Consider the following 25,612-nt stretch of genomic DNA (forward strand, 5'->3'; position numbering starts at 1 on the left):
TGGGAGAAGTTTTGGTTGGCCCTCCACACAAGGCGCCATTGTGTGTCTTTAGTGGCTTGCTAACTGAGTTTGACGGGTCTGTTTTGACTGGCCCCTTTGGGAGCAATGTGTTTGAGATGGAAATTTACAGTGGCATGTTGTTTCTACATGTTCAAGCAGCTGCCGTCGTTTCCGTCACTGAAATTAGCCTCCTTTCATGCTCCATTGATACCTGCAAGAGATGGCCTTTTGTCACATGGGGGCATAAAGCTGCATGCTGGACTTTTGCTGCTGAGTAGAACGTCCCATGGACATGTAGCTGCTACATAACGCGCTAAAAAGATACATTTGCGCATGCTAGCACTTAATGATTCCTCATACATGGATGTGTTGGTTAAGGTGTTGCAGCTAATACAGGGAGCGGGCGTGCTGTGTAATAAAGGAGAAAAACCAATAAGCCTTTTAAGATAACACAGATCCCCCTTTCGCCCAAAGCTAGCCTGTTGTAAGCTTCGCCCCTCCATCCCTGTCTTTTTTTTTTTTACCTTTCTGCTGTTATATCTTATTCTGCTCTCGCCACTGTCTCTCTTCTGCAGTTGTATCAGTTGTCCCTCTGTGGTTCTCCTCTGTAAGTGCTGAGCTGAGCTAAATGTGACCCTGGCGAGGGTAAGCTTTGCTGGCTAAGGCACGATACTGCTATCTGAGCCGTGTGTGTAGGGAGGGAGTTTAGGAGTGAGAAAAATATCATCATGTTGATATCTTTTGGAGGTCAAGTAAATACACTTAAGGGTGAGCTAACAGAGAGGAAGCATGAGCAGAAGCTGTTTTTGGCAGGAGTATGGTATAGTGGGGGTTGGGAAAGTAGGGAGCAGTGGGATGCAAATCTGTCACAGCAGATGCACATTTCCTGTTTAAACCTGTTTTCTTTACCTAAAAGTGGGAGTCTGAGGTGAGCAATGACTAGAGGTTGTTATTATTTAAGCTGTTAACTTGTTTACTGTATCTCTACATCTTCATCCTGCCTTCGTCTCACATATTGGCTCTGTTTTCTCATTACTGAAACCCAAATCTGCTCTAACTTTGCTTTGATCTGGGTAATAATCTGCGCCACCCGTAGTCCGCCGCCCCCTCTCATCTCACTCCTAGGCAGCTTTAGTGTGACCAGCCATGTGATAGCTGGGACCCCGTCATTTCCCATTACTGTGTGGCTTAGTGCATCTTAGTCAGCGCCTCCTACGTTGAACCCCTTGACTCACTGTGTTGGAGGTCTGTTTACCCCGTGACTTGAAGCTAATCCCCCCTCTAACTCTTAGCTAAACCTCCTAACCTTCATCGCCTCCTTTGTGGGTGAACTTGATGCCGAAATGAACAACTGAAAGAGTTAAGTCTTCCCATTTAGTAAGCACATTTCAAATAAAAGTCTACACAATGATAACAGTTTATCCTACCACCATTTTCCTTAGGCAAACTTTTCTCCTGTTTCTTTTGACTTTCTGGTCTTTCCCCGCTGCTTTGTCTTTCTTCCCCCTGTCTCATATCTTCAAAACACCACATTAGTTCATCTCTCTCTCTCCCTCCCTTCCTATGCACTTTTCCTCACGCACACTTAGTGTAACAATTTCCACTCCTCTGAACGCATCCTGACACCGACACTTTCATTACACGTCATCACCTCATCTCTCAGCATCATATACATTAGTGTAATCGCTCTTCCATCCCTTTAACTCCTGAGTGACTTCTGTTTACACCTCCTTCTTTCTTCCTATCTTGGATGGCAATGATGAGTGCGTTATGATTTATACGGCACAGTGCAACTGATCGTGTCCAACATTTCTGTTTGGTCTTCAGCCTGTCCCGAACTCCCTGGAGTGCTAAGCAAATTCCTGCGTAGAGGCCCTCCTACCTGACCCATGAGCCATGTAAACCATTTTCTATACAGTCACAAAGGAAAAGTTCACATGCTTTTCTGGCATTTAGTGCTGTTTATTCATTGAGATTGGTGTGAGTCGCCTAGTTTCAAACAGCATACTGTCTGCATGAAGAAAACAAAAAGTCTTGCTGTTGCTTTGTGGTATTTAAAAGGCCAAAAAAGATCTGAGAAACATGTCTTGCTTTAGAAATCATGACCCAGTCTGGTTGGCACAATGTTGGCTTTTTAGAGACAAAAGTTGCCACATGTGAACAAGAAGGAGGAGTGCTAAGTGATAAGCTAATGCTAACAAGCTTGGTTAGCATTAGCGGAGTGCTAAGTGATAAGCTAATGCTAACAAGCTTGGTTAGCAAGCTGCTTCCATAAACTGTAAGGATACAAGATACAGAGACAGTTAGTGCTGATTAACAGACTAGAAGTTCACAAATGAAGAGTGTTTTTAAACTGTATTGTCATATTTTCTTCTCAAGGACTCAAATAAATAGCTACTCATAACAGTGGTAGGGAAATCTATGTTTATGTGTCTGAAAGAAAAGAATATTGGCCGGTATATGGGATTTTTAGATGACAACATATCAGTTAGTTTCCTATTAGGACTTTTTTCTTTTCGTCTTGTGTGTGGGTAAATTAGCTAAAACTTTCAGCCTGAGACATGAGGTAATCAACAAAGTTTTTTTTATCATGATGTCAGAGATGGCGTGAAAATGATTTAGCGCTGTGGATGAAAGCAGCTGAGATACAAATAATAGGAAAGATTTAGTGATGAAGACAGACAAAGCCCCTCAACTTATCGGTCGCCAGAGACTTATTATTTCTTTGTTTGAAGCCAAAGTGTCTCTGTATAGAGACTAGTCAGCTTTAAATGAATCTTTATTCCCGCTTATCTTTGCTTCCACACTTCTGTTCAAGCAATTAAGATTTTTAGTTTCCCAACACTCAGATAAAGTAACTGTCTAAGCATTCAGCATTCCTTTGAATACCTGTGGTGTGCTTTTATAGCGTTTTATTGGAGACAATGGAGTAATCTGTGGCTCAGACTCCGTCTCCCCAGTTCTTGTCCACAGTGTTTTTGTTTGAAGCTACTGCTTTGCTGTGTTGTGCTTCAGGTCTGTCTTTGTGTTGAGAAGTTATTTCCCAGAGAGCTGATTGATGAAGTGCGGATGGCAGCTGATTTAAGTCTTCTTTCAGCACGCCTGTAGATGTGCAGCAATAGCCCCATTTACTGTACTGTACTAACCCCCCACCCCCCCCTTTTCTTGCCTGATTTGCTCCCAGCATGAGCTGGCTGCATCTCTGACCCCAGGGCTGCATCATGCATAGCCAACCTGTTTTTCTTGGAAATTTGAGTTGGCTGAGCTGACCGTGGAGGATGAGATGATAATTGTGAGGAACATCATCCACATGTATGTTTGTGCACCTCTACACATTTGATAGATGTTCTACAGCACTGACAACCTGGTTTACCGAGTATGATTTGGTATTAAAAGCCCTCTGCTGCTTGCTTCAGTCTGCGAGGTTCCCTGCTGCTTGACAGAGCCATCAGTGTCATCAGTGGCTGTCTTTAGTTAGCGGCAATATCAGAGGGACTGAGAAAAAAATGAGAGAGAAAGTTGCCGACACAAAGGAACAATTAACTTTAATCCCCTCTCACGAAACTCATGAGAACAGATGAAAAACACGAGGACTGAATCAAGGGGAAAACAACAGAAAGACGAGGAAGATTTAAGCAGCTGAAATACCTTTGGACAGAACAGTTTATCCCAAGAGTAACTTGGCTGCCTCATCGAAGCACGGCATTTCTGCCGGATCAGGCTTTGGTTCTGCACGAACTGTGGTTTAACAGGTGCTTTAGGAATCAGGACTGTGTTTCTCACCACTTCCTCATATTCACCTCACACGTGCACAGTCAGGAAATTAATTTAACAAGTATAAGCTAGTTTTTCACCCCCTCAGGCTGTGTATGAATTTGTAATCGCGGTGTCTAATACTGTCTACTCAGACACATGGAGGCTTCTTGTGTCTCTGCAGGTCAATTAGGCACAACTGCGTGTGTGTGGGTGGGTGTGTGTGTAGAGCAGACAGGGTTTGTCTCCTGAACCTTCAGCAGAAAAAAGCTAATCAATAGAATTCATTAAGATGTAATAGCTTGGTGATCATTCAGCAGTTTGTGTGTTTGTGTGGGTGCTTGTGGGTCTAACTTTCTAAATGACCAACAAGCACCATCTGCAGTCGTTAGAGTCCGTGACCCTTGGAGTCTTGCATGGGACCAAATAGTGTAACCTTCTCAGTATTAAATTTGCAGACCGTGATTCGTTTCAGCTTTAGACTCAGATGCTGATGAGCATTAACAAAGATAGAAGAACGTCTCTGTTTCCCTCAATAGTAACCTGCAAGTGACCCATCTCTTATGCTGGCTGCGGTTCAAGCTAGGTCATTGACAAGCTAATCCAGTTATACTAGCTGTCTGTTACTACTAACTGCACAATCAACTTAGCTCCATTGTCAGTCTGAGGTCCAGTATTAACACCCGTTGACCTTTGCTGCCTGTTGTTTGACAAGCATGATGCAAATGTAACGGCAGTAACTGCACGAGGTCAGGGTTATATTTAGCTGCAGAAATGATCCGCACGAATGCACACACATTACACAATTTTACTATTAGCTTGTGAAGTTCTCGTCCTCTTTGCATATCAGCTCTCAAGTAACAGATGTCTGCGTGACCTCAGAATACAAACATTTTCGGGCAAGCGACCACGGTAAGAATTCAACAATATGGTGATATCTGTTTGAAGCCTGAGGAGCAATGATGAATTGCAATAAAACTGAAGTAATACTTGTAGTTTTTGGGTCCAGGTGGCCAGAAAATGTCCAAATTGGACAAAAGACATCAAGGTTTAAGCTGTGCAGTAAAATGTGTGACTAATGTTGTCAACTACAGAACATCTGGTTGTATTTCAGTGTCCCCCCCAAAAGTCCCATTGTTGGTTGTTTCCAAGATTGCCTTTATGAGACCTGAGAACATTGCTTATATTTTAGTAGTGTGCAACTACAAGTGTTATAAAAGGTTTATAAATCATAATTTTTACTATCATGCATGCCATGCAGGACTTAACTTGATGTGAACATGGGAAAAAAATCAGAGGATTTGTATTAATTTCTGCCTGTGGCTGCACAGGGATACTGGTGTACGTATAGTATGTGTGTGAAAGAGAGACAGGAAGAGCGTGAGTGAGCTTTTACAGTGGCTGTCATATACAGGAGTGTTAGTTGATGTCTGGCCTGGATTTCACCTTTGTTAAATGCTGTTTTGTATAATATTAAACAATGTTTATTGTCCCCAGTTCTGTGACATCACCCCGTGCACAGACATGTTTCCTCTCTATTGTGATTTCTACATAAATTATGCATACTTGGTATAAAATTGTGTATAAAATCACACAACAGCATTTGCACAAACCCTCTGATTTTCTCTCCCTCTCTATCTCTCTCTGCTGTCAACAACTATCAGAGTAACCCAATACCAGATGTAAGCTCAAAGCTCAGGGGGTGCTCCTGCTATCTTTTACTATTATCACCTCCCTGAGGTGGAGGTCAGTAACCGCCCGACCTCAGGAAGAACAAGGGAAACACGAAGCGACTTGGAGAAAGCACAGACATAGACGAGGGGTTCAGGGAAAGTGAACCCGCATGTGCACTCTTGAGCGATTTGTGTGGCTCTAATATAAAAGAAAGAAATGAAAAATAAAAGTGAGATTAACTGTACAGAATTACATCATCTGTGTTTTTGATTACACACTTATTTTGCCCAATATGACACAATTTGATATTTCCATATAATCAAATCTCCATTTTTTCCCCTTTTGTACAAAGATAACAGGTGTTTCTCTCCCCTGTTTTGACAGTGACACATTCAAGTCTCATTACGGCTGACCTGTTACACGAATGCACATGGTCTCTGGAGGTTAGAGAAAAAAGAGAGCCGCAGCTGGAAATCTGTCTCACCTTTGACCCTTGAGACGCTCGCTGATTTGATCACAGACAGCGCTTAGCGCACACTTGAGCACAGGCGCACAGTTTGTAATGACCCTCGTCTCTGAAACTAATATTGTCAAATGAGCATTGGCTCTATGAGCGACCATTCCTGGAGGGCAAACAGAGGTGGTTTAGTCTGTCCCCAATAAAACCCAGCTCACTTGTAATGATAAACACACTCCGCCTTATTAGAGCGAACCTCCCACATAGCTGCGTGTTGGTTTACAGATTGAGAAATAAAATGACACTGAAACATAAATGTTTATGTGAAGAAAATCAGGCTTCGACTGGATTCGAAGACTGCTGCTCCACCGAAGGGAGGACTTGGGTTCAATCAGATTTATTTTACACACCCGCAATTTAGTTTGAATTGGAAACATGTCAGTATAGAATCCTTTAACTCCAGTTTGGCTAGATTTAAGCAAGTCGTAGCTCACGGGCAGGAGATAGTGATAGATAAATAGCGTAGTAGTAAGCCTTTGTTTTAAAGCCTTCCATCTGGCAAAGCGGGACAATGAGGCGGCACTGTGGGCGTGTGACACTAGGAATCACTGGGACAGTGATGAATGATTTTTGGAGTTTACCTCTGTGGCTGTTTGAGGCCAGCCATTTTTATCTGCCTTGTTTTGACTCTTTTTGTGGTGGAGAGTGGGGAGCAGTGGAAAGACGTGCGTGGCGTTTCAGTGAGTCATGTTTGGGTTCTCTTTTCAAACAAAAGCTCACAACACAATTTTTTTTATAGGGTGGTCACAGTCAGTTGATACATCCAAAAATTCCCAAGTTGCTCTAAAATTTTAAAAAACCTTTTTGAAATAAGTGTTTTGCAAGTTTGTGGCACTGTGGTCAAAAATTACAACGTTAACACGGCATGTTTTTTTTTAATACTTCATCTCACAGTCAGTCAGATGTATGCAAAGTTACATGCAGCGTTAAACAATCAAAAAACCATTTTGTAATGATGTCTCTCACCAGACAAAGCTTTTCAGTGTGTAAAGAAAACTTATGGGAAATTGTTTTATTCATCATGACACTATTGAATCAGGGCCCAGCCCTAATTAGGATGGATGAATGTTGACGGTAAGGTGCTCTTGTGATTAAAATATAGTTGCCTTAATCAAAACTGTGCCTTATTTGGCTGCCATCTGGTCTTAATTAATTTACCTCCATTGTCCTTAGTGTTGCAGAAACACTGTTGACACGTGACTGATGAGGCCACGATGAATCTGTCCAGTGGCCACAGGGATCACATCCAGGAAGCTGGACTAAATTGGTGGAGGGTTGCAGAGGCTTATAGACACTATTTTGGTTAAGTGGAGCGAAGCTGTGCAATCAACGAGGATAAGCCTGAACCGTTGTGTCGCGTGTTTAGAGGTCATTGTGTGTATCTATTTGTGAATGAACTTGAACCGTATTATTGAGAGGGCAGGAGTTTTTCCTGCTGGCCCGAGATTAGAAAAGTTTGTCTAAACATCTGAGACTAATGAAAAGATGGTGGTAAAGACATTTTTTTTTAAGTCTGTAAAACATCAGCTTTGTCAGGATAAGCTCACCAGGAGTACATAAACATGGAGATGGGTCTTCCAAGAGAGCATGGCTGACTTAGTACCACATTTTTTTTTTCAGATGTTTTGTCTTCACTTTGTTGATGACAGAGTCTTATTTAGAAATGTTTTTAGATCTCCGGAGAAGATTTAAATCCTTTTCTACTCCCTCAGCAGCTGTCTTCATGATAGATCGATCAAGTCACACCTATTGATCTTCTCGTTTCTGTGCTTTCTTTTTGCTGTCACAGATGGACTAATCAATAGCCTTAATCAGAACTGCTCACTGTGCACTGCGACTTTCCACAAAACACAGGCACACAAAAATACTGTATATAGGAATACACATCTTCTAGTTTGCAAAAACCACACAATGAAATAATGACCAGCAGAACAGACAACTGATTTTACTGAGTGGAACTAACATAACTTTAGGAGTCTCACAAAGCACCGAAATACTGTTTTCACTTGATAATAGATTTTATTTTTTGCTGTGTATATACTTTAACATGATAGCAGATGTCGTAAAGGGGTAAAGAAAGTGGTAATATGACTAGTTCCAAATTTTATTACTGTGCCTCTGTCTGTTTCTCTGTTTCCTTGCAGATGCGCTACGAATGTAAAATACAAATTGGAAACAGTAATCAACAAGCAGATGCGAAACCTCAAATTCCAGGCACTGACTTCAGCACCCGAGAAAATAAAATCCTGTGGTGTGGCAATTCAGGAAAAAAAAAGAAAGAAAGAAATTCCAAGATCTTTCTCTTTGTCATGTTTTTATTGGATAAACCGCTGAAATGCCCAAAATTTATATATACACACACGTCTGCTCCCATTCTGAGACAAAGGCTGGAGCAGAAACACAGATGCATCCTCTTAAACACATACTGCTGTTTTTGATCGCTGGGGGATTTAAAATTACCCAGAGTGGTGTCCCTTAGGCAACTGTGAGCCGCTCACTCTCAATCATTCATCCTTTCATTCATTCAAAAGCCCAACAGTTCAGACAGTCTCAGACAGCAGTCCCGCATCTGAGCCGGTCCAGCGCCTATCCGTCTTTGTGCTCTACTTTTTAATTACTGTTTTCTTCTCATCTTTGAAGCAAACTTGCAACTCAAAGACAACAAGTGACAATCTTTGGTCGCTTTGTATCACAGACCTTACTGCTTAAATCAGAGACGGTGCCCTGAAGAATTTACTTTCATGCATCGGGTGTACTCGAGTGCAGTAGTGTGATAACTTTGAGATAAAACAGAACAGTTACACTGTTGATCAGCAGCATAACAGTGCTCAGCCTCATTAAGTTTACAAATGTCTGAATTTGATTGTGGAATAAGGATTATTGGCAAGGGTGCAATATTGATTTCCCTAATTATGCTTAAAAGCAGCTATAATATTGAAAACTCTTGATAATTACAGAACATACAGCTTCTATTGTACACAGGCTTAGGACCATTTAAATAGGAACGATTATGCTTATTTTAAACTTCATGTTTTTCTTCATGGCCTCCACTACAGTAGCGTTGCATGATTCACAGTTCACAATAATCCTTATTTTTCTTCTTTACTGCAGGTATTGGTGCATCCCCTCAGTTCACCATCTAAAAACAGAGAATCTCTTTAACAGCAGGTTGCTGCTTAAGAATATCTCCTCTACCTGACAACATCAGAAATCAAATGTTTAGAGCAGTAGTTCTTAACCTGGGTTTGATCGAACCCTAGGGGTTCGGTGAGTCGGTCTCAGGGGTTTGGGCAGAGCCTCCACCGTGACATGCACGGCTCGTTTTGTGCACCAGTAAAAAACATATCTACATTTTGAATTTGAAAAAAATCACATTTTATTTTTCACTAAGGAGGGGTTCAGTGAATTCGCATATGAAACTGGTGGGGTTCGGTACCTCCAACAAGGTTAAGAACCACTGGTTTAGAGCTATGTGAAGCCTAAACCTTTGGCGCACATGGGTTATTTGCACATATGGTGGCTTCTTTATTTAAAACACTGTCCTGGCTTAATATGGGCATCCACAGTTTTAAACATGACAAAAAAAGAAAAAGCATAATAAGCTCATTTGAATGACCACAAGTTAAAACAGATGTCACCAGAACCCATAGTTATGGTACCTTAATGCCAAAATGAATTTAATGACTAGTAACATCAATCAGTCAAACAACAATTAAGGATTATCTGTGGTATAAAAATGTGCTAAAAATGCAACCAGTGGCTTCATAATGGATTTTAGAAACCAGTGAGTAAAGTCATGGTAGCTACATCCATCTCTTATATTTTCTATGGTACTAACTACTGAATTTTTGGTGTGAGGCTGTGACATCCCTGAAAGTTAAAGTTACTTTTTATCTCTGGGTGGCACACACAACATTCCTTCTTTGATCTTAATACCTGACCTCGGTCTCCTCATTAGCTTTCTTGTTAGCAGCTAGCCACAATAAAATGTCTGGTATTTCGCAGATATGCAGGTCTTTTGCTAGCAGCTGCCGCACCAGTCAGAGTCGGTTCACTGAGGCCTGAGATGGGGTTTAAACGGCTATAAATATTTAACAATAAGTAAAAAATAGGTCTGATAAAGCCAGCTGTCAGTCAGAGCCCAGCGAATTCACTTTGAAAAAGAGGGGAGAGGCAGGCACAGAGACACACATACACAGCGCACGTAAAATTGCACAAGAGTAGCCAGATTGCAGGGCTTTGCACAAGATAGGATCGCTACCATCTAAATCTCCTGCGTTTCTTATCACTCCACAGAACCCAGTAAAGTGATGTCATCCCACATTGGGCTCCTCTATCACTCTATCACTGTCCATCCCTGTAAACAGCTTTTTATCTCCTGCTGACCTCTCTTTTAACCTCCATTCACAACCCTTTTTTCAGAAAAGAGATGGCGAATTTGTTCTTGACTCATATTCTGATAGTTTGATTCTGATGGCTGACGTTGTCATATGGTACTAAAAATCAAAATCTAAAGTAATATTCTGAGTGTGTTTAGGGGGAAAAACAACCTCATATAAAAATAGTCAACGGAGCAGTCAGAACTAACTGCCGATTGTTATAATTTATGTATCATAGTAAGTAGTCTTTGTTTCTAGCTTCTTAAGTGAAAGAGAAGTTGAAGAAAATCTGGAGTAATCATGTCCACAAAGTGGTGTGATCATATGCTCGATCGTAACTCATTTCACTTACTGTGGTCTTGATCTCTTTTGGTCAGCAGAACCCTACTGCTGCGCTGCCTTTTCCACGATTTTAAGCAATGTATAATTGCACTTCAGTGAAGCCAAATGGCCACTCCTATCACCATTCTGTTGTTTCAAAGTGCTGAAGCGAGCCGCCCATTCAGATTAACAGATTTCTGCTCTGACCCATCTGCCGCTAAGCTTTAAATATGAGCAGGGAGTGACAGCACGTTGGTAAACCAACACTGGTAAAGCGTTCCTGGTGTCCTTTAACATGTGAAGCATCCCAAAGATAAACTTCCTAACAAACACCACATGTCCGCATGTTAAACTCCACAGGCTAAAGCCCTACCTACGCTACACTTGTGTGCCTCGCTGTGTGCGTGTATACAAGTATGTATATGCACATTTGTGGGAGACAGAGGAAAAACTGAGTTTTTGGTGACCATCACCCCTTATTATGTTCATTAATAGTAATAGCATTCTTTCTTCCAAATATAGAAATCAATCTCTCGCTCTTGCTCGGTCTCTTTCACCTCCCTCCCCTTTCCTTTCTTTCAGAGGTTTGATGTTCCTAATCATTTCCAGCCGTGAACTCCACATGAAAGACAACAAGTACTTGGCGTAATAGGGTGCTGAAAGAACGAGTGAAAGAGAGGGAGAGAGAGAGAGAGGGCAGAAAAGAGTCGAGACTGTATAAAGGAAAAGGAAAGGTCAAGGGAGGAATAGCTATTGAAGGAGAAGGGAGATGAGGCCTCAATCCTCCTCTTTCCCATTTCAAGGTCTCATGTTATCGTTAGCCCAGCCTTTTGTTCTTCTGCCAGGATATTTCCCCTCCTTCATTTCCCTCTCCCACCTTCCCCTCCTTGCGCTCCTTCCCTTCCATATATCTTAATTGTACCCATAGTGCCTTAGCTCATTGGCAACAGCAAGTCAGAGATTGATTCTGAGACTCGAGAATGCCTAATATGAGGAATGCAGCTCACTAGCGAGCAAAGGAATGTACGAGTGGAAAAAGAGCAAGACAAGTTAAATGAATGCTTTCTCTCCATCTGACACGCCGTAACCTTTAAATAACTTTTAAATCAAACAGCTTCGGCGTATGTGCAATTACCCAGCAGTGATGCATTCTGCTCACTAGCTAGCTCCAGATCCAGTATGCTCTTTTATGGTCACTGCTGTTCATGTAAAGAAAAATTCCATTTTATTAAGCACGGGTATAATTTTAGAGGGTTTTTTGTGGGGGCCATTATTTAAAGTGACTATAATATGCTCGTGCTCATTAAAGCTAATTTTGTAATCTGGCAGTGCAGTGACATCCATAAAATAAGTTTAATGAAGGAAAGGAGCAAGACCATGGAAAGTCATGGTAAACAGTCAACTGTTTTTTTTTTTGTTTTTTTTAAATAAATAAAATCTCACTTTTGCCAAACTAGAAAATGAAGAGTAGAAAACAATCTTAAGAACAACAGTTTTTCTTTTATGTAACTGAGGAAAAAACTGTCAGAGAATAAGTAAACATGACTAAGAATAAGTGGCAGTTAAATGCCACGGAGATGGTGGCCAAAGCTAATAAGTTATACTGTAGCTGTAGTAGTGATATCATCGTAGAGCATCGATATTAGGCTTCTTCTTGGCCCGTCTTACTCAACCACTGATGATGGCTATATAAACATTCAGGCCTGGCACTAGTCAGAAGGAAAAAAAAAGTAGATTAGATCAGGACAGCTCTCTGTGTTTTACAGGTTTTACCATCAAAGCTTATAGATGCTCTCTCCCCCTCTCTGTCTCTCTCATGAGAAGCTGTAAAAGAACCTGAGCTGCGGCAGAACCGCAGCTGTGTCCGAGAAGCTGTGCGCAAGCTCCCTTTGACATTAGCTGATGTTTTACAGAGACAAACTGCAGAGAACAGCAGGATCTATCTGGACCTGCGCCCACATCTGGAGAAGATGAAAAAAGATGGGTTGGAAAAGAGTGCAAAAAAAAAAAGAGTATGGCAAAAGGTATAAAGTCATGAGTATAATGAAAGAAAGGACATAAAATAAGGTGAAAAGAGGAAAAGCATAATCTAGTACAGAAGTAAGAGCATATAAAACCTGAAATGGGGTCAGCTGATGTAATACTTGTATCTATTGAGGCGTGAAAGTAAAGTATGGGCAGTTCTAAAGAAAAAGACTTTGACACTGGTATCATTAAACATTACCTGTTAGCTTACACCACACCCTAGACAGGAGACCGCTCCGTCTCTGCATCACAAACTAATACTGACAGATAAATCTCTTTCACTCATGACCTGCGCTGAATGGCAGAGCGTGAGGCGTGTATCTGACATCTAAGTGGACCCTTGGTGAGACATCCAGTCTTTTTCAGAGAGAATTAGAGTAACAGTAGGCACATAACAGAAAAGCTAAGTGGAAAGGTAGAGAGACGGGGGACACAAAAAAGGGAACAGTTGTGAAGAAGAGTGAGGCAAATGAATGATGAGGTCTGGCTCTTTGCTAATGCTCCGGTGAGTGATCGCTCTTCTACTGTCCCAGCCAAGGATGAATGGCTCTCTGTGGACAAAAAAACTCCCAGCCTCAGTCCTGGGTGAATCTGATACTCGGCACGCTCTTCGCGACTGTTTTTCACATTGCCCTCGGCAGGCTTTTACTTCAAACTTCAGCTGTGCCTTTTAACAGATATACAGTCAGTCAATGGACTGCACCATAGGCAAATCAAAACTGTGTTTTTATGTGTAACAGTGTTTGATGCATTTCAAATTCAGATGCTTAAGTGAAGCATTGTTTCTTTTGTTTTTTTTTAAGTCATTTTGTGTTTCACTGCTAAGCCAGAAAGGAAGTTATAAATATGGAATTTCAGTTGATGCACTTTGGAAAGCATTTAGGACTTCACATACAAGATCTAGAGGTTAGTTACAATAAAATGACATTTTAGCCATGTTGCCTGCTTTTTTTACTCAGTTGAATATTTCCATCCAAATGGCTTTATTGCACACGGAGCCCTGGTATGAGGTTCCTCGTACTAATGGCTGATTTGTGTTATCTTAACCCGCTGCTATCAGTACATTCCTGGCTTATTTTTATCGATCTTTTCTCTAAAAATTTCTGCCTTTTCATACATCAGGTGTGATATCAGCGTTCCCAAAGAAAGTAACCACATTAGTGGTTTTGCAAGATTTAGCCCATTAACTGCAAATTGTGTATACTTAGCATTACTGCCAAAGTGAACCACAGTTCAGGCATTTACCACCTTCCAGGCAGCCATTAGTTTCTCTTTGCTCCACTAAAATGTAAAAGATCAACTTGCAAAACCACTATTATTGTCCTTTCATGTCATATCGAGGACAAGGAAATGAATCTTTTTGGACTTTTTGTTTACAAAACAGATTCTCTAATAACTTGACTATAAATATGCACAAACCCACAGAGAGACTCAGATGTTAAAAGGTACAGACGGGTGTCTGTTTTTGTGTTACTATGTAGCTACATGTTTACCTCCAGGAGGTACGATAAGGAGAAGTTAAGCAGAGGCGAAGCAGGCTGTTCATGGAGCACAGAGCAGGCTCCCTCGTTGGAGCGATTCGTCCCTGGCAGCAACCCTTTTCTGGCCTACCAGACCCCTTGATTTATGAAGACATGTCGAGTGTGTGTGTTTACAAGATTACCTTATTGGCTTTAAACCTGTGCTACTTTTTTTGTAAGTCGAGATAAGAGCTGTAGGTTACGGCAACAAATTGGAGGGGGAATTTCTGATATCTTATGGCATCCATCCTGCCGGCCTGTGCAGTGTAAACTAAACACTGGTGCCATACTGTCAGATGGATTGACAGAGGAAGAAATGACTGATTTAGATGACCCTGTAAGCTCATGTTTTCAGGATTGTTGATTTGATGCTACACATCTCCTTTAAAGATATTGTCATGTGCTCCATTCTTAAAGTTTTAACTCTGCATTTTTTTTATGTCGCACTTTGGCTTTTGAACAACACAGCCACTGTACTGTATACGGTTTGTAGCATCATGAAAGCACAAATCATTTTGTCTTTGTTTTATAGCTCCCGTGGTTTATGTGAAAGTGAGCTTTTGAGCCATTTTCTACCACAGTCTTGTGTTTTTGTCTTGCATATTTTTCCAGCATGAAGAATCCATACCATACTGTTTGGGTTTTTACATTTTAGTGCGTGGAGAATCAATGTGCTGCTCTTCTTTTTCTTCCCAGACTCCCTGTGCAGGTTTTTTTTTCCCAGTCCAAGTCCATTAAAAAAAAAAAAAGAGTATTTCAATACTGTAACCCATGTGTGTCTTATAAGCCCAGCAAATTTAATTACACCTCCTGTGTTGCCCCACTTATGGTAGAACATCCTCTGCCCTGTCTTTATGGAGACATACCTTTTGGGTAAATATAGAGGTGACATGTCCAAGTGGGCGGTCATGGATGTTTAATTATAATTAGTGAAAAAATTGGGGTCATCATATATACAAGCACATGGACAATGGCCCAAATATTGTGACCACAGGTGGCTAATCCATCACAGACAGCTGGGAAGATATGATGAACATTCAGACATGAACCTAGATCCTGAAGATAGCATAGTCTCAACATTGTACTCAATAGGAAGTCCCAGCGATGATCTAAATCCCCCTTAGGTGTAAACACAGCCCAAAAAAAGAGGCACATTATAACCCCTCAAATCCACGACTGTCTCGCCATGGTAATGCAGCAACTGTAAATGAGCTCTACTAATATTACCATGTCTTAATTTCCTATAGGAGAAACAGTATGAGTCAAGGTGGTAGTGTTCATCTGTAGCTAATAGGTAAGTGTAATGATGAAGACATGTGTTGCTGAGTTGGAAGGAAGACGAGCCGGATGTCTGCTACGGTGGTCCTGTCCTCTGTGGGGTTCTGGGCCAGAATGCAAGATTCAGATGTGTGACAAAATCATTAAATAACAAGCACAGACATAAGGAACGTGTCTTTTACTTGCATATTTTATGATTTGAAATGACTTTTCAGAAGCTAGCAGGGAGGGAAAATCCTGTGGCAACACAAAAACATACATATCTGAAAAAATGCAGAAATGTTTATACGATGAAATTTGTAATTGATGGCTGTGGATGGTGGTGGCTCAGATGGGAGAGCAGGCTGTTCACCAGTCAGAAGTTTGGTGGATTGATCCTCCTGTCCACGTGTTGCTGTATCCTTGGGCAAGATACTGAACTCCTGAGTTTTGTGTGTGTGTGAGTGTTAGATAAAAGTCCTTAGGTGAAGATAAAAAGCACCGTATGAATGTGTGGGACCTGGTGAAATAGACTTGTAGTAGAAAGTGCTTTGAGTGCTGCAATTGAGTTGAAAGGCACTATATAAATACCAATCCATTTACCATGTATATTGACTGGTCATTGTAGCCATGTTTGATAATCTGTGTGTTTTCTGTTTGTAGTCTGGGTTCTGGATTTGCTTGGATCTGTGTGGAGACAAAAGAATGATAGCAGCCACCATAATTAAGTTTTGAAATTATGAGCTATTATCTGACACTGGTTTAGCTTTTTCTTATAGCTTTTTGTCCTCATCAGTAGGCAGTGAATAGAACAGGAAGTGTTAGCCCAAAAATCTGCTGGCTGCACTGAGTGTGGTAAGACCAGCTGTTAGCCAGGGCTGTAACTTCTAAAATGTTTTCTTATAAAATTACTGTTTGTTTCTTAAACAGAAACTATCCAATATTCTCCAAGTCTGAAAATAAAAGCTGTTTTTTTTCTATATAATACTGTGTCTTAGACAAGCTTCCTTTGTCAGAAAAAAATAAAAGCCTAAATCCAAGATTTCAGATGTTGTACGTTACTGTTGTTGATTTACCGTAAGAGAAGCAACTGTACTACTGAGAGGGAGCGATGTCGTGAGGCCTCCTGGATCTTGGCTCACCTTCAAGGCTTGGACATCTGAGCAACAATGTTACTTTTAACAAGGACCATAAATGCCACCAAACAAAGTTATGGAGCCGTGCAGAACTTCAGTCAGAAGCAGCACCCCAGAGAACACAGGCCGTTTCCTTTTTGTGAGGAAATCTTTGTGGTATTATAAATGTTTTAATAGAATTTGTCAGCACATACGGGTTAATGTATATTTATGTGGTGGGTGCCTTTCAGTTTGTGTGGTGAAACAAAAAGGATGTTAGGTAAATATGAGCAAATGGGTCTGAGGTTGGGCCATGCAGACCTGTTTAGAGGAAAGAAATAGAGAAATTTTCTGAGGTGTATCTAAGTGGTTTTCAAGTCGTGGTGTGTGTGTATCAGTCTGAATCATAGTTCAGTGTGATATGAAAGCCATCGTGTGCCACTTGACTTTTTCACATCCATTAGTGCCTTGTTTGAAGCCATAAACATCCACATTCTCTTCTCTTCTCTTCTCTTCTCTTCTCTTCTCTTCTCTTCTCTTCTCTTCTCTTCTCTTCTCTTCTCTTCCCCTCTATATGCATGGTTTCCTTTGCCAGCTTTTCAAACACACCATTGGGGAGATCTATTTTTTTTACATACCACAATCTGCGGTATATAAAAGAAGAATTGCTCTCACAGATGCTCGTTTTTATAGTAGTCTGGAAATCATAACAAGTAGTGCTATGGTGTGTGATATTTGGACAAGCGCAGATGTATGGGCCTATGAGGTGATTGTGTTATGGGACATTATTGTGATAACAGAAAGGCCCTTAGCTCGTATATATTTGTCATGACACATGTAGGATTTATTTCATGCAGATTGTGGGACCTGCTGGATGTGATGGTTTTTGAAATCCTTATGTGTCTCTTAGGCTAGTTGGCACTGGCGAAGCATCTGTCTTACATTGGTCTCTTTTCCCCTCAGGTATCGGCCACAGATGAGGACCGTGGTTCTTTTGGTACTATAAGCTACAACCTGGGTTCAAGCTCTGGAAACACATTGCCAACCCAGTTTACCATCAACAAGGAGACTGGCCAACTTTGCACCAGCACAGCTCTGGACCGGGATGAGGGACTGGACAAGTTTGACCTGACTGTCACAGCAATAGATGGAGTAAGTAACTACAGAAAATCGTTGTAAGCTCTGCAAGGTTGAGATCTTACCAGAATACTCCTTGAAACATCAAGTGACATTTGAGGAATATGCTTCATTACTTTCTTGCAAAGAGACAGGAGACAGGATGATAAATTTTAATGTGGGAAAACTAGTAGCACCATCCTGCAAAACTGCAATATGTATTTCTTATATTTGGATAGATCCCAGTTTTTCTCGATTGCTTTCATGCAATGTTCACATCAGTTTATAGGATGGCAGTGAGACTTAGGGATAGGTTAAAACAAAGGTAGATAATCCTTTAAAGGGAGCAGATGGAAGAAGAAGAAGCAGTAGGTGTTTTAAGAACTGCATTAAGACTGGTGAGAATTACATTCCTGATGTGAGAACTGCATGTTAAATGTGAGAAAAAGTGTAACGACATATGTGTTAATTAGTGATCCTTAGAGATTCCGTTGGAAATTCCTGTTTTCAGAGAAAATAAAATGTGCTTTTATGTGTTCCTCGTGCTAAGCTAAGCTAACCAGCCACAGTTACATATGGAGCATTTCAGCTACCTCTTTGAATCAAAGCAAATGCACATTAAATGCTGAAGTAATCCCTCATGCTTTGCATGTTTTTGCAATCAAAGCCTAATTATTTGTAACTGAAATAGACTTCTGATGGAGATGGAAAAAGTCAAAGGCTCGAACTTCAACGAAAGTCACGGCATTAGTTCTGTAGCTAGATGAGGGATATTTCAGCTGATTGAAGTTGCTTCATGACAAAACACGTTGCCTGTTGCATATGTAATATTTCTCCTGATCAAAGTGACAGGGTTAAAGCAAATTAAAGAAGTCTAAAGCTGCACTCGAGTAAATCTGATCAAAGTGACAGGACGTGTTTAATGAGGACACTATCCAGTTCCTCGGCAGCTGGGCAAAACAATCAGAGGGAACTCCAAGAGGGATAAGGTTAAACTATCAGTTATTCCCAAAGGATTGAGTTAAATAGGAATTGAAACTCCTATTTCGATAGTACATGTAATATACCATTGAATCTCTTGATCATTGTTAGCTTACATAAGGTAATAGAAACGCGAGAATTGTTGTAAATTTGTTATTGTTAGTCATCGTGGTCCTGTAGTGTTACCTGCTCATTTCCAAATACTCAGCTCGCGTCTGCCCCTTGTCTCAGCTGTTTCTGTTTTTAATGGTCTCATAAAAAGAGATAGTGTAATGAGTGCAAACTCTATTCATTGACTAATGCATTCAACAGCATGGAGATAAAACTGTTCTAATAGTTTAATACCTTTAAAAGCCCTGCATTGTTACTTTTCACTGGGGGGTAATACACAGAGTCAATGCTGTTTTCCTTGTTACACTGTGCTAGAAGGCAGGGAGACGTTGGTTTAACTTAACTAGCTCTTCTTATGGTTTAGCATCCAGTTATGGGTCAATAGTCAAGTCAGCAGAGCTCTGATATATCATTCGAGTTGTGGTTTCTGCTAAAGACAGCACATAAAACATGGATGTAGCTTCTGTGATGTCACCAACTGATGTGTGGATAATCCTGATAACCTACAGTAAATAACTTTCAGAAACTTTTAGAGCTGTCGGGCTGTTGATAGCAGCAAAGCAGGTTAAAAAAGCAGATTACACAGCACAATACAGTATTCCTCCTGCTGATCCAGTCTAGCACTGTCCTTTTCTTCTTTGTGCCTCCTCATGTAAGGTGGCTTAGCTTGCTGATACTTTAGAGTTTTCTGTATTCAAATAAACTAGATCAAGCATTTCCTTTACAGGGTGGTCTAAGTTCAGTAGCCCGTGTGAGGGTCACGGTGGTGGACATCAATGATAACCGGCCCATCTTCTATCCAGTCCTGTACACGGTCAGTCTCAGTACCCATAGTGCTCCAGGAACGTCTGTCGTCAAGGTAGCAGCCAATGACCCTGATGTCGGAGAAAACGGAAGAGTAACCTACCGCACTGTACCTGGAGGAGGATCTAGTTTCTTTACCCTTAATAAGGACACCGGTGTGTAGTGTTTTATTATTATTACATGTGCAGCACAATCATGTATGTTACGACCGTAACCAAGACATGTGAAAATGACTCACATAAAAATGAACTTGTTGTCTGTATGTATCTATTTTTTGCAGGTGTGATCTCTCTCTCTCGCTCACTCCATGGCAAAGCCAACACGGTAATCTCCATGGTCATATCGGCTGAGGATGGGGGCGGTCTTACAGCACCGGTAAATGCCAGAGTGAACGTGAGCATCGTGGGGGGCTCAGTGGCGTCTCCGGTGTTTGAACAGGCACAGTACTTCTTTACCGTGTCGGAGGATGTTCTCAGGGGGACGGCAGTGGGCGTGGTTCGTGCTTCTGCCAAGACAGGTGAGGCCCTTGTACGCTCACATGCTTTATTGGATTCCTGGGTCTGCTTTGGTTATTTCAGGCTTGCTTTTAACACTTGCATACTTCCCTAGTGAGAAGCAGTTCTGTGCGGCTTGCCCATTTTCATCTTCCTGACAAGTACCAGGACAAAAATGCACTAATGGGCTGCAGCATGATGCCTTATCTCTCGAGTAGTTGTAGAAATAACCAAGCAACAATTGTACACACTCCATTAAGAAATCACATCCGCCTCACGGTGCACAATTTACTGGCGATTATTTTCTACTCGCAATCCTATTTTCGCTCACGGTTAATGATGGATTTTAATTGGGATGTAATTTTGAGTCAGAATAATCAGTGGTGTAGTGGACAGATGGCTGTGGTGGTATACAAGGCTCTCAGTGAATCAGATTCTTGGTCTTCATATTATTATTTCTTAGTAAACATTTAATATTTCAACCTCAGTTGTTTTCTGTTTTATTGTATTTTAATTTGAAAATCCCACAATTTCCATTGTGGCATAATTTCTCACTATTTCCTTACATCTTCTGTCTTCCATCAGGTGGCTCTAAGGATATTTTCTACTCGATTTCATCTGGAGACCCTCATGGCTACTTTACAGTGGACAGCGCCTCTGGTACCATTCGCACAGCCCTTCCTCTGGACCACGAGACCTGCCCCAGTCTTGACCTGGAGATCCAGGCACGATTTGGCTCTCCTCCGGCATATGGAATCAGCCGGGTACACATAACCATTGCAGACATCAACGACAATGCCCCTACCTTCCTGCCATCCTCATCAGAGTCCCTTCTTTTACCCGAGATCACCAAAATGGGGACGATTATCTACCGTATTCAGGCCACCGACAAAGACTCCGGCCATAACGGTCAGCTCAGCTTCGATCTAGTCTCTGCTGGGGCTGCAGGCAGCAGTGGCCAGAGGACATTTGGCGTTGACAGGGGCAGTGGGGAGGTACGTCTAATTGGGAGTTTATCATATGAAAGTGTCCCTCGCTATGACCTTCAGGTGGTTGCCAAGGATGGTGGAGCGCCTCAACTTAGCTCCACCTTCACCCTTGTGGTCCACATCCAAGCACAAGACGCACAAGGCCCAAACTTTGATACCCTTACGTACCGCGTGGAGCTACGTGAAAACACCCCTCTAAACACGCGTTTCCTTCAGGTCCGTGCACTTAACAGAGAAGCTTCTGGAAATGGTGGAAGCTCCTCCTCCTCATCATCTTCCTCCTCTATTTCCTACCGCCTCAGACCTGATGGTGATGCCGCAGGTTTTGGCATCATGCCAGATAGCGGTTGGCTGTTTGTTCGGAGCTCTTTGGACCGAGAAGTCAAAGACATGTTCCTGTTGACTGTTCTTGCCACCTCGGGCCCAGGAGGTGCAGGAAGAACCGGCAGCGCGACCGTCCGGGTAACAGTGACGGATGAAAACGACAACTCCCCTCGACTGAGCCAGGAGAGGGTGTTTCTGGCTGTCAGAGAAAACCTGCACGCGGGAACGGGCTTCGGCAGGGTTTCTGCAACGGACAGAGACGCAGGACTAAATGCTCGACTCACCTACAGGCTGCTGCACACAGACAGGCATTTTCAGATTAACTCGCAAACAGGTAACAATAAACACCGTAACCATAACACAAATAGGGATAATAGTACACTTTTTTTTAACTGTGCTGCACAGCATGAAATGTAGTTACTTCATAAGCAGTGATAATACCAGCATAATTTCCCTTGAGGAGTTGATGATTTGCTCTTTCTCAATTAAATTAAATTAACACGGTAATTACTCAACGGCTTCCCTCGTGTCTTTTTTTTTTGCTTTAGGTGAGATTAGCACCCGCCTTGCACTGGACAGAGAGCAGCAGTCCAGCTATCAGGTTATTGTGGTTGTACAGGACGGGGGTACGCCCCCTCGCAGTGCAACAGGGACGGCACATATCACTGTGCTGGATGAAAATGACCACGCCCCCAGTTTCATTCATGCCAGGCCTGACAGGGAGCTGGTGCTTCAGGTGAGAAGGGAGGGGGAGATTAGTTATATCAGCAAGCAGCTTTGGGGGATAAATTTTATCTATGAGTGAATCAAATTTTCTTCTATGCATGCTGGGGTTTTATTAGTGGGGTGTGACGTAAACCCACAGAGAGGTGGTATCGTAGCAAATTACCCTAAAAGTGAGGATTTAATGGATCTGCAGTTGCGTTCATTCCCGGTGAGTAACAATACTTCTTTGCAGGTGACTGAGGGGCTTCCATCAGGAACAGTCATAGGGACGCTGGCAGCTAAAGATCCAGACGAGGGAGAGAATGGCACCATCTATTACTCATTATCAGGTGAGCCTCATAATTCGTCTTATAGCCATAAATTTACAGATTTTTCCACCTGCCACGGCATCCACATAACATACATCGATAATGTTTGTTTCGTTTACTTCAGGCTCCAGAGCAGAGCGTTTCTCCATCAATCCAACCACCGGTGAGCTTAGAAGCGCTTCCCCTCTGAGATTGACAGAGCGAGCCGAGTACGCCTTCACTGTGACTGCTGCCGACCACGGCACGCCGACACTCAGCTCCACCTGCCAGCTACGAATACAAGTAAACACAATCTGCACATTTTCATATCCTCATCCAGCTGCCAAACATCTTCATATGCACTGAATTTCCAAAATATTCTGTGACGTCTCCTGATTGGACACAAAGTCTGGTGAGCGAACCTAAACATCTGTGCTTCACCTCAGTCCTTCTGTGTTTCTTTCTGTAACACAAGCTGTAATTTCCTCAATCTGAGGAAAACAGTGAGCAGTTTGACTGTCAAAGGAATTTGGAAAAGAGGTAAATATGAGAAAGAGAGAAACTGAACCTGTGCCTTTATAAACAAAGAGCTCTATCCAATCTAGTGGGTGTTTCCTGATCCAAAGGTTAGAGGGGTAACTAGAACCCATGGTGCGAAAGACTGAGCTAATACTGTGAACTTTCTGGTGGAGGGTCAGTCCTCCATATCAACATACAATATCAGGAATTCAACTGCAGGAAAAAAAAAGCTTAGGAGCTCAGTGTTTTTGTGCGATGTGGTTTCAGAAAGGAAAAGGATGCTAATTACGATGGGAGTGCTTGCCTTAGATTTCGCCTGTGCACTGCTTGTGCGGCTCTGAGATTAGACAGAGGGGAAACAGGCACCTTGGAATCAAATGCTCCCAGATGAGATCTGATGAAAGCCAGCTGCATCAAATCACACAGAGAGAAAGGGAATACACCGCAGTACAGTAGCAAGCAGTGATACATGCACGCACAGAGACACGCTCGCTGTAATGACACGTTCAAACACTTGCATGAGGTAACGTTTCCAGTTAATGATTTTGAGATAACATTTCCCTTAGCTGCGCGTAAAATCAGACACACGGATACCGTTGTACACCACATGTACTACAGTACACATGATAGTTAGCCTGTACAGAGAAAAGGCAAATGAGGCAAAAAAGTATAAGTAGTGCAGTGCAGCACATTTGTTAGTGCTGCCAGCTCATTAAATTATGTGATCTGAGGAAGTGCATTTAAGCAAATTACTTAAAAAACAGACTTTCACCAGCTGTAGTCATCCATTTGGAGCTTGAGCCCAGAATTTCAGTGCAATCAGTTATTGTTTGTGTCGGCACTACAATGAAGCACGGAGGAAAAGCTGCAACATACTTCTGCTTCTACTGCTGTTTTTTTTTTTTTGTTGTTGTTTTGTTTTTTAATAAAAAGTGATCAAAAGTAGTGATGTACTCCTATAGGCACTTCAGTTATAGAAACCGGAGGCTTCAAGGATAGAGGATAGAGGCTTTTTCAGTTCTAAAAACTGATGGAAAGTCCCCAAGAATTTAACTCTTACGAGTAAGAGTTAAAAGGTTGTTAGTAAAGGTCTCATGGGTCAAGTTGTGAGTGAGTGGGGGTGAGGTAGTAACAAATGGACCTTGATAATGTGTGGATAGTAGTGCATTTCACCTGCAAATACGTGCAAAAAGTGGTCAGACTTAACCACATCATGTCCCTCCACTTTTAGTTTTAGTTTGAGTCCAATTAATGGAGGAAAAACCTCCACTAATCGCTATAGGTATTGAGGACAAAGGAGTGTGTGTGCCCGTGTGTGTATTTCTTGATGATGAAACCAGAAAATCTGCTTATATTTCCTCAGAGCTCTTTGATCCGTCCCAGAACAGTGTTGAACCCTGAGGTGGTTCAAAGTGTCAAAGGCCCTCTGGCTCGTATTTGTTTCCCATCGGAGCAGCCTGTAGCATATGTGGAGGTTGCTTATTGCTCTGAATTATTTGAACTGGAACACTTACAGTTTTCCCTACTATCACACCCTTCATTATTTTGTCACAGGTCACAAAGCCTGACTCTCAAGTTGAAGCCAGAATGCGGCAGTCTCAAGATATTTACTGGAAGGATTACACGTAATGCCTTCATGCACAGTGAGAGTGCCTGTGAAGGTTATTATAGCATTAACAACAAAACAGAAACAGACTACAGCCCAAGGCTATGTATAGGGATGAGTTGGGGTGAGAGCCATATAGATGCATTGTCTGCAGAATATCAAAAGAAATCAGATCCTTTAACACACGTATACAGCTTCTTGCCACTTTCCTCCTTTTTGTTACTGAGAAGTGTTGTTTCAGTCTGTTTTGGGACAGATCCAAGGATGAATTACACTGCAATCTAAATCACAATTATTATTGGAAAGACTTTACCACAAATACTCAGGAAATGTTTGTTTGACCCTAGTTTCCTTTTCTTTAGGTTCTCAGCTCTTCCAGGTCCAGCCCCAAGCCCAACGTTCTCTCTATGACCCTGAACACAGTCGAAGGGGCAGCTCCGGGCTCTGTCATTGGTTCACTCCGTCCACCTGATCAGCATGAATCTGCTCTATATGAAGGCCAGGTGACCTACCTGGTCGTGGGAGGGACAGATCGCGATGGGACCTTTATGGTGGACCACTTAAAGGGCGATGTGTACGTGGTCCGGGAGCTGGACTATGAGAAGGGCTCAAGATACACCCTGAACATCGAGGTGTCGGACTTCTCTCAGGCATTTCCCAGCAGCCACCTGGTGAAACTAGATATCAACGTGCAGGACAGCAATGACCATGCGCCTCAGTTCACTGAAGACCCCGTTACCATTGTGATCCACGAGAACATCGAACCAGGGGCTTCCATATACACCTTCCAAGCTGTGGATCAGGTAGGAAAGAGTGTATGGGATCAATATGCTTTCAATAAAGCACAGTTAATCTGAGTTGTGTTGTTATTCATGTTGTTTTCAGCTTTGTATTCACTGTTTTTTGTCATTGTTTAATCCTAAAATATCAGTTATTCTGTTATCTGTTAACAGAACTGACATCTTCAAATTGATCGTTTTATCCTAATAAAGTATTTTATTAATTTAATGATCAATTCATTATCATTGTTGTTGCTGTTAAATTTCCTGCAGAAGAAAAGTAGAAGGAGAATAATCTATCCACTTCCTGTCTAA

General features: G+C 41.9%; 1 protein-coding gene across 1 annotated transcript in view; it reads left to right on the plus strand.

The window, feature by feature from the left end:
* Positions 1 to 25,612, plus strand: part of dchs1b (dachsous cadherin-related 1b) — an 83,859-nt gene that overhangs the window by 42,864 nt on the left and 15,383 nt on the right. The window contains exons 5-12 of the mRNA XM_087847326.1: positions 17,525 to 17,713; positions 19,497 to 19,728; positions 19,854 to 20,090; positions 20,653 to 21,714; positions 21,929 to 22,116; positions 22,339 to 22,435; positions 22,539 to 22,696; positions 24,881 to 25,321. Of these exons, the coding sequence (XP_087703452.1) occupies positions 17,525 to 17,713; positions 19,497 to 19,728; positions 19,854 to 20,090; positions 20,653 to 21,714; positions 21,929 to 22,116; positions 22,339 to 22,435; positions 22,539 to 22,696; positions 24,881 to 25,321 (2,604 nt within the window). The remainder of the gene's footprint in view (positions 1 to 17,524; positions 17,714 to 19,496; positions 19,729 to 19,853; positions 20,091 to 20,652; positions 21,715 to 21,928; positions 22,117 to 22,338; positions 22,436 to 22,538; positions 22,697 to 24,880; positions 25,322 to 25,612) is intronic.

This window comes from Neolamprologus brichardi, chromosome 10 (genome assembly GCF_056152115.1).
Source record: "Neolamprologus brichardi isolate AB-2024 chromosome 10, ASM5615211v1, whole genome shotgun sequence".
In the NCBI taxonomy this organism is placed as follows: Eukaryota; Metazoa; Chordata; class Actinopteri; order Cichliformes; family Cichlidae; genus Neolamprologus; species Neolamprologus brichardi.